The sequence below is a fragment of the Arvicola amphibius genome, chromosome 7 (genome assembly GCF_903992535.2).
Source record: "Arvicola amphibius chromosome 7, mArvAmp1.2, whole genome shotgun sequence".
NCBI classification, from domain to species: domain Eukaryota; kingdom Metazoa; phylum Chordata; class Mammalia; order Rodentia; family Cricetidae; genus Arvicola; species Arvicola amphibius.
In genome coordinates this window covers 132,401,191-132,410,990 of record NC_052053.1, presented here as the reverse complement: position 1 = coordinate 132,410,990, position 9,800 = coordinate 132,401,191, and the positions used below count along the sequence as shown (strand labels likewise).

At 42.0% G+C, this 9,800-nt stretch overlaps 1 protein-coding gene across 1 annotated transcript in view; it reads left to right on the top strand.

Moving 5' to 3' along the window:
- Positions 1 to 4,591: 4,591 nt before the first annotated feature.
- The window catches only part of Etv1 (ETS variant transcription factor 1), a 92,319-nt gene continuing 87,110 nt past the window's right edge, over positions 4,592 to 9,800 (top strand). The window contains exons 1-4 of the mRNA XM_038336442.1: positions 4,592 to 4,720; positions 5,151 to 5,282; positions 6,099 to 6,186; positions 7,503 to 7,550. Of these exons, the coding sequence (XP_038192370.1) occupies positions 5,238 to 5,282; positions 6,099 to 6,186; positions 7,503 to 7,550 (181 nt within the window). The 5' untranslated portion in view covers positions 4,592 to 4,720; positions 5,151 to 5,237. The remainder of the gene's footprint in view (positions 4,721 to 5,150; positions 5,283 to 6,098; positions 6,187 to 7,502; positions 7,551 to 9,800) is intronic.

The window sequence follows — 9,800 nt, the reverse complement described above, 5'->3', positions numbered from 1 at the left end:
GGCCAGGGGCTAGGCTGCCCTTCCCAAAGGCTCTTCTCTATATAGTCCAGACATTTTGGTTACCGACCCCTTTTTGTACCTTTGGCCTCCTTGTTGCTGGATGTGGTCTCCTCTTTCCTGTCTCTATTTCCCTCGCCTTCTCCCCACAGGGACCAGATAAGTCAGCTCTTGTCCACTCTGGACTAAACCAGATGTTCCTCCATCTAGCTATGCTTTCCCACATATGTGTAATAAACTTTCTCCTCCTCCACACCTATAGTCAGCCATGTCTTTTCCTTTCTTTTCTATTCCTTTTTTCTTTTAAATTCATGACCCAGTGTTACCAGTCTTTTATTTTTTGCAGGCATGCTGGTATAAGTTGTTGGAAATACTTTGAATTTTAAGTGTTGTCTGTGAAGGTCAACGTAGAGGTCAAGTAAAATATGTCTGACTGGCACACGCTGAGAGCATTTCCTTGAACTCTTGTAGAAATTAGCCCAGGGTTCAGATCCCTGCAGCTTAGCTCCAGCCCACGGTGCCCAAGACCGAACGCATCTAGGAACCTGAATTCTTAGGGCATTTCTTAAGTGATTTCATTTGATAATCAGGAAAATCACATAGTTAGGAAAAGGAAAAGAAAAGAAAAGAGGTACATAATCGCAATTGAATTCTGAAGCAGTGTAATTCATTAACCCTGTTGCTTTATTGGTGGTGGGATTGGATTGAATCTAGAGTTTTTCTTCTAATAAAAATTTTGTGGCTTTTGTGGGATTTTTCAAGTCAGGATTATTGGCTCTAACTTTGAGTTTAGGAGGAGGTTTCCACGTCATACCAGGAGATAATGTCATACCCCACCCTCCACCTTGAACTCACTGACCTTAACTTCCAAATTGCAGTGTCTGTGAATTACTACAGTCTACTACCCACATTTCTGGGTATTACTAGCCACTTTTCGACTTCAATACGAACAGACTTCCTCTAGATGATAGAGGCAGTGCCACTGGTAGGGATGAGAATGTTGCCTATTCTGTCTCTTCTTTGATAATTTTAATCGTCACCTCAATGCCCTGCTTCCCTTGTCAAGGACATCCGCATGAGGCTATCAGCTATCTGTCAGCATGCAGGTGAGACACCATATTTCCCCTTGAGTTATGTTTGTATTGCTCATAATCCTGGATAATGGTATATCTTATCATGATTATTATATATAGTGCTATGGAGGGGGGACATTAGTTCATCATCAGTTCACTTATATAGTATTTTTAGTAAAACAAAAAAATTGTTAGTTTATTTAATCATACAATTTTGAGAATAATTTAATTTTGCTTACTTTTTTTTCCTCTCAGAGTGGGGATATGTGTCTTTCTGTATCCTTAACTGGAACTTGCTTCATAGACAAGAGCAGCTTCAAGCCTGCAGCCATTCTCTTGTTTCTGTCTCCCGAGTGCCAGTAGTACAGGCATGGGCTCCCTACCTGTTGTATTAACCATTTTTAAAAAGTGGGAAGACATTAGTTTGTATTTTTCTGGACAACTTTTAGAAATTAAGTTACTTAACATGCATTTTCAATGTCATAAAGTCAACTGCAGGAAAACCTCTAATGTATATCGTTTAACTCACAAAATAGCCACAAAGGAACTATAAAGCTTTAAATAGCTTTATATGCAAGTTAAAAAAAAAATTTCAGAAAGAAGCAGTGGTGGGGAGAGGGTATGTTCCTTCAAGAGCTCTTATTTCAAAACCCAAATGGGATTTCAAAATACAAGTAAATAAATGTCAAAGCCTCTTGGCCTCTTCACTGCCATTCTATGTTTGAAATCGTGCCAAAATGAAATTTTCCATTCACGAAGGACTGAAATGTACTAAACTGATTTAAAAAGACAGTCTCCAAAAGTGGTGGAAATTTGGGCGACTCCAGACCGCCCTTCCTATGCGTGCATCTGTGTCTGTAGCTGCTTTTCATCTCCGTAACACTACTGAAAATTAAATCCTCAACCCCTCTGTTACCTTCTGCTATGGGATCTCTTGTTCTTTTTCTCAGTGACAAGGGTAGACCAGAGCTAGGTTCCAGGCTAGATGCTAGTATTTCATGAATAACCAGAAGCAGGACAATTAAGAGAGGAAATGTCTCAATGACTAAGAAGCCAGAGAAAGAGAAAGCTGAAGTGAAGGGATTCTGGTTCGGATAGCCATCTGGTCACAAAAAAACACACATTTAGTTCAGCAGTTTAGGCTGCTTAGAAGAGCTCGAGAGAGAATGGCGGTTTAGTCATAGAAGAAAACCAGTTTCAACACTGTGAGACTCAGGGCTGGAGAGCGGAAATGCGGAGCCCAGCAGCACGATGACCGTCAGAGAAGAAGGGGCCTTGGAGGGCTGATGGACTTTGGAAGCCGGAACTAAAATGGTCAGCCAATGAAAACTTTCACTGAAAGAACCTGGAGAGAAAACGACACTGGGATAACAAGAGAGCTTCAGAAGAGAACTTTCTCCTTTCTATAGAGATGGCTGGCACTTTAAAACAGCTTCTTGCTGAAGAGCAAGCAAGAGTTTCTAGCCCTTTCTAAGCTCTCTCCCCACTCTCAGGTCTCTGTTCTTTGGCAGGATTTTCTCCGAGGCAGGGCACCCTGGAGTTAAATCATCCTCTGTGAGCGGTCCTTTAACCGGGACTTCGTTCCTGACTCTCTACCCCTGCTCAGATAAAAGGTACTTTCTCTCATCTACTGTCTAGGGTGCATAAGGGAGCTAGCGACGAATATAAACTTTTAGTGGTTTTAGGAACTTGGGTCTTTGTTGTGTCTTTTTTTTTTTTTCTTCTCCCGCCACGCCCCCAACCACGTGACCCAGAGAGGTTGGGATTTTGTGAATGGAGCTGAAAGGTGGTTCGGGGGGGGGGGGGGGGGGCACGGGCAACGCCCCCTGTTCATAAACAGCCAATCCGGTGGCGGAGCGCTGCGGGGTCAGCAATAAACAACAATGGACTGGGAATCTACGGTTCCTCATTGGCTGCAGGGACAGGCTCGCGGGGCCTTTGGAGAAGCTCCGCCCTTTCCCGGTTGCCCTGGATACCTGTCTGGTTCTGGCCTCTGAGAAGGGCTTTGGAAACTGTTGCTGTCTTGTCCCGGGGTTTGCAGGTCGGCTGGGCACCCGCGCTATTGTCCCCTGTCCTGGGTGCACCCTCACACAACACTGCAGAGCTCCCCGACTCCAGCTTTGCGGCGCCGCGAACGCAGCCCTCGCCCAGGCTCTCCTGCAGTTCTCTGCGAAGGGGGACGCGCGCGGTGCTCTGACCAGTCTCGGAGCGAGCATTGTGTGTGCCCTCCAAGACCACACTTCCCTCGGGGTGAAATGCAGAGTGTTTTTGTCATAGACCTTGCTCTTCCTTGGCGGGTCTGGAGGGCCTGGCGCGCACGCTGCTCCCATGTTAATGTCCCCACCATTTAAGGGGAGAAACTTTCAAATAGAAATGAGCACGTTGCTCTACGAGAGAAGCAGCTGCTGGAAAAGTCCTTTAGTCACCAGCCCTAGTCCGTCTCAAGTGACTTTCGTACCCTGAAGCTCCTGGTCCCCTCCTCCCAGCCTCCCATCCCGGGTAGGATAGCGGCTACGAGGGGGACATCTGAACCAAGCCCCAGGGGCAGGCAGCTTCGGTGACGTCCTCGCTGCCAAACGTCCCATCATTGTCCTTGTAACCCGAGCTTTCCCTGCTCTTCCCTCCCCTCCCTGGTGGAGGAAGTGAAATCCTCAAGTACAGTAAGTGACACTCTCCGCCTCTCTGTATACATAACAAAAGCTCCGGAAACGGCGTGTGTGTGTGTGTGTGTGTGTGTGTGTGTGTGTGTGTGTGTGTGTGTGTGTGTGTTAGGGCGGGGGGCATCTGAACCACCCAGTCCTCCCCAGCCCCTCTGTGGCCCGCAGGGGGTTTCTGTTCCTTCAGCACTCGCTGGGGTGAATCTGATTTTTATACTTTTCCTCGCCTTCTCGCTCCGTACTCGTTTCGGGTCCTTCCCTCCCGGTGCCACCTCTCCTAAGAAGCAGCTTCTCCTGCTTGCTTTCCTAAGAGTATTTTTAAATCCCACGGACAAAAGGAGATCGTTTGAATTGACGATGTATTTTTTTTTAAAGGTCCAATAAGCCCTATAGTGTTGGTTAGTGTCGAAAAAAATGAGAAAATTGCTAGGGCCGAAAGCTGGTGGGGAGTGAGCCTGGAGCGTGCGGTGGGCTCGGGGTCAGACGTAAAGAGGTATTGGTGACAACCGCTTTGTAGCTCTGTACCTGAACCTCGCCGCGGGGCTTTAAGGACATCTGTCTAATAATGAATCAAACACGCTAGGAATGAGAACTAGTAGACTCGGTGCTCTAGGTTTCAGTATCCCCCGGGTCTTGGCCCAAACTGCGAGTTAGGAAGCTTTCCTTGGTGCCTTTCCTGGGTGCGGACTCTGCGCCTCCCCGTAGAGCAGTCGTGTAGGCAAGAGGGGCGCAAGAGACCCAAGGGAAGGGGCCGAAAGCCGCCTGATTGACAGCCCGAAATCTGATCTTGTGAAAGAGACGTGGAGCCAATGGGAGGCAGCGATCCATCAGTTTGGATTGGAGGCCCCTGGAGGAGAAGTAGAGGAAAAACCACCGAATTGAGCTCTGTCAGAGGCGCTTTCGGCTTCCAAGGGGAAGTGCTGGGCAATAATTAATGTTTTTATTAAATCTGGAGGGAATTTTTTGCAGCCGTTCGCCTAGCGTGGCCTTCAGGTGGGTCTTTCCAACAACTTTTTATGTCTCTCCAGATAATTGCATGGTTGTGGGTTGCAAAAACTATCCTTATGAAAGAGGTGTCTCCTTCTCTTTAGTCCCGTTAGGTGAAAAGCAAGTCTCGTTGATCGCCATTGCTAGTTTTGCACACGTTTGCGAATCAGAGCTGCCTGTGGTACACTGAGCGAACGGGGAACGTCCAGAGTGTAAATAAATACACTGCCTCTTGTTAGGATTTTTGATACGACCGAAAATATGTAAATTGTGAACTCTCTTAGCTCTCTTGGATCCAGGTGAAGAAGGCGGCATAGGGGAGGGTTATTTTTTGTGAATGGGACTGTCGAGGGTAATTAGCTATGCAAATGCAAGAGCTTCATTCATGTTTTTTTTTTTTTTTTTTTAGTCTAAAAGCCATCTTGTTCCCCTCTAGGTTGATAGAAGTCCAGACCCCGAGGAAATCTCCAGCTAAATGCTCAAAATATAAACCACTGAGCTAATATTTGCGAAGAGCAGCAGAATGGATGGATTTTATGACCAGCAAGTGCCTTACGTGGTCACCAACGTGAGTGATCAGTTCGAAAGTTGCTGTTTATAAAGTTGGCTCGGACAGGGGTGGGGAGAGCGAGAGATGCAGAGGGAGGGGGCAGGGGGTTGGGACTGGAGACACTTTTTCTGCTTTGTTGCCACTGTAGGGCGACTCTGCTTCTCGAAGACCCATCTACGAAATGAGCTTACCTCTGAGTGATTTGGAGAAGGCATAGATTTGTTTTAAGACCCCTTCTGGTTAAAGTGTCCACCATGAGTGGAACAGGAGACGGAGGGCAGCTGCAGCTGCAGTCAAAGTTTGTGGCTGGGTTTGTCTGCCACACTGAAAAGAACGAAGTTGAGACAAAGGCTGACACTTTTTATTTACATGGGTGTCTTGGGGGGGGTGGTGGTGGTGCTGTTTTTCCTCCTTCATTTTCTCGCTTTTTCCATTTTTCCACTCCTTTGGCTTCTCTTACTGCGGGTGGGGGTGTTGTCTGAATAGAATGGAATCAGTGTTTTAATCTAGAGATTTAGTAAAACAAACAAACAAAAAAAACATTAAGTGTTTTATCTTAATGTTTTGCTGCTGAGATCACGTGAGCTATGAATAAACAAGAGTGTAAGGCTCTGGGAAGTCACTCTCTCTTGCTGTTGAACTCTCAGTGTGAGCTTTCGCTGTCATGTCAGACAATACATATTGGAGTTCTCCTGTGAACTTTTATTTTTTTCCAACTCAGAGAGAGGATCCAGTAGGCTCAGTAGGCTTTTGTTATGTATGCATGTTTTTTTTTTAATGTGTGACATCTGAGGTTTCCGTTCTTTTAAAGGATTTTATCTTTCCCTTTTGTAGAGTCAGCGTGGGAGAAATTGTAACGAGAAACCAACAAATGTCAGGAAAAGAAAAGTCATTAACAGAGATCTGGCTCATGATTCAGAAGGTGAGGTTTGACTCTGAGCTGAACCCCTCTTCCTGACATCCTCTAACCTCCAAAGAAGGGGTCCATCTCAAGCTCATCTAAAAAAATAATAAACATTGGGACTCTTGAACTTAACATGGACTTTACATGCACCCATTCCCACGGAGTTTGCCTTGGAGACTATTTTACGGCCTTGTCACTTACTAATGAAAGGAGTAAATTAACACCTAACAGTGACCTTCTTCTTTTAAACATTATTTCATGTTTATTCTTGTCCATATGGCATATAACAAATTCCCTACACCGAGCTAACAATTTAAAACTATCTAACACCCTTGAACAAAGCAAGTAGTTATTCACACTGCTTACGTTTTTCTTTCAACTTTATTACAAGTTAAACAATATAAATGAAGCCATATACTACTGTTGAAATTTTATGAGTGAGTTTGATGACTGTATTGTGAAGTCATAACATCTTGTTAATAGGCCTTGAAGTGTTCACAAGATCAAACTCCAGGCTTAATGAGTAGTTATATATTATTTGGTAAATGAGGCTGCAGATTCTTCTATAAACTGTTGGTAAAAAGTCAATAAATTAGGAATTATTTCAACCTGTGGGGCATTCATAATGGACAGAAGAAACTTAGGCTCAGTTACCAAAGTTGAGTTTGAATTTAAATTAAATGTACTGAATTCTACAGCTTCATCACATTTTCATTCTCCTCCCTGCACCCCATGCCAGAATACAGTTTGAAATTGCTAATAAACCAAAACCAGGGTACTATCTGTCTTTGACTTTTATAAGTGTGCTAACGTAGAAGTTTTTCTCTAAATTCCTGTTTGTGAAGTCGCCCCTGTTAGTGTTGAGGTATTTGACTGAAAATTACAACTTGGAAGTTAATTCAAGTTCTGTTGGTATTTTGTGTCTAAACTTAGAAGATGTAGTGTTTTGTCTTTCTATTCTTTGCCCTGGTCCGATTTTAGCAGGAGTTAAGTGTACTGAGAAAAGATTTCTGTATGCATGATCTTTAGTTCAGCACCACAGTGAATTTCAATGCATGCATGTTTTCCATTCTCTCTGAGCTTACCTCTTAATTATGTGCTAAAACAGAAAAAGATGATAACTGATACTTATTTGTCTAAAGAAATCTCACAAAGTGTCATCTAACTGATGTTATACGTAAGCAGGATTATTCAGATACATCGGAGGTGCATACTGTATTTACTTGATGCTAAGTTAAAATCAAGCTGAATGCCAGCATCATGACAAACATTTTCAGTTCATGAAGACTGCAGACAGTTGAGTCTGATGTTTGTGTCTTTGACTCGCTTTTCAGAACTCTTTCAAGATCTGAGTCAGTTACAAGAAACATGGCTTGCTGAAGGTAAGGCAAAAAGAAAAAAAATGGCTTTGAAGGGGAAAAGCAACTCTAGAAGGGGGTGGAGGGAGTCCTGAACTTGCTGTCTTAATGTTCAACCCAATTAATTGAGCTCTAAAAGAGCCACCTCATGTGTCATGCATACATTAGAGCCTCTGATGAGCTTGTCTTTGGGGACTCTGGGGCTGCACTACCCAGTGTCATCACAAATTACCAGGAGAAATTGCTTCCAGCTCACAATCACATCTGCTTTTGGCAAGAGCTAATGCACCAAGACTTCAGGTTCTAAGTCTCTGTTTGGATTTTAATTGCAATTGATCAGGTTTATATTATTGTACCTCGGGAGACCTTGAGCCAGAACCGGCTGGCTTGCTGTTTCCTTTTGAGCAGTGCATCTGATTATTTGGCGTTCTGGTGGGGGACTTTCTGATGGCAGAAATTAGTTTCTCTGGGCTCATCAGTACGGGATGCTTCAAGATTTAAGTGCAGGGGTCTTCTTTCCTCCTTGCTCACAACACAGAACATTAGGTGTGTATCTCACAGCTAGGAAATCGGGGGGATTTAAAGTAAATCTTTTACTGGGAGTGAAGATTTTAAAATTGTTTTGTGTGTTATGATGCATGTAATGGTTGTTGAAGTTTGACTTTTGACATCTTATCACTTTTATTAGAATTTAATGTGGAGACATTTAATGGCATTTTGGAATCCTTAAAAAACTTTATGCTACAACCTATTATATCCTTTATTTTGTGCAACTTTGTTTATAGAAACAATGAGATGTAGCTTCGGCAAAGCTTGACATATGTTCAGATATGCTTAAGGTGGAAGGTTTTTTTTTTTTTTGTTGATATCTACAATTTCAAATTTTGCAATATTGGTGAGACGTTATTTTACAATTGTGGTGTGTGTGTGTGTGTGTGTGTGTGTGTTTGTGTGACATGAGAAATTTGCTGATATTTAAATATTTAGCATGTTTTGTTAAATATTTAGTATATTATATACTATATATATTTATGTTTATATGTATATATGTATATTTGCTTTCTGAGGGGAGTTTGATTCTGGTTAAAAGTGAAGGGAGGGTCTGCAAGTGGAACCCAGGGCTGCTGTAGCAGCACTGTAGTGGACAGATGAGCTAGTTTTAGCTGTGGTCTTGTATGCACTTGATCAAGTTGCTGTCAGCATGTAAACAAGTTTCTTTGTCTTGCTGATAACTCTAGTTCTTCAAAAGGCTTTTACAATCTTAAATGATTCAAAATCATTTAAGTTAAATAGCTCTTAATTATCCTTTGAAAGGGTGGATTGCATTTATATGTTAATGAATGGTAAGTATTAGTGAAAGTTTTGTTTTTTTTTTTAAAAATGTAAGGTCATTTTTTTTCTCGTCGCTAAATGAAACTTACTGCAATAGATTACTTATTATTGCAACATAAACCATATTTTCAAATAGCTTTTTCATAAAGAATTGGAGAGGCTCTTGCATTAACTTTTATCTCTCGGTTTTGCCAAGTTGAAGGTTATGTGGAATTTTTGTCTATTCAAGAGTTTACTCCTTTATCCAAAATAAGTTACCATACTTACCTTAATTGTTGCGGAGGGTTTATTGGTTCTTGCGATGTTTAGATTTGAAAACTGAATCCAAGTCAGTGCACTGGCTGGCAGATTTTGAGTGTGCATAGCAGCTGTTTCTAGAATTTTAAAATGTGGATCTGGGGCAGACTTTTATCATCTTCAGTACATTTTCTTTCTCTCACTTTTCATTTTCCCCTTATTTTATTTGTGTTGTATGCCTCAGATAAGAGAGTTGAATAATTTATCCGAGTTTGCCTTCTACAACAGTATGAAATATTCTTATCTCTTCACTACCTGTAAATCAGCCCTGAGATTTATCGTTACATAAAGTAAACCTAGATAATGTATTTGGAGGGACACCGGCTTTTACTTAGAAAAGAATTCATTAGCTTGGTGAAATTCAGAAATTAAGCTGGAGATCTCTATTGAATGTCCAGGTGTGTTACTATTTACACGTTGCACTTTAGAATTATATAAACATTTCCAAAGTAGTTACATTAATTTATCCAGTTATGCAATAAGCAAAATTTATTAAGATGATTAAAAAAATCTAATAGTAAGGCAGTTTTTTATGGTAACAGACTACACATTTAATTTTCATCCTTAGCAATTAAATATAAGTACTGTGCTTATATTTTTAAATTTGACTTATCTTATGACATGAACAATAAGAGACTCTCAAAA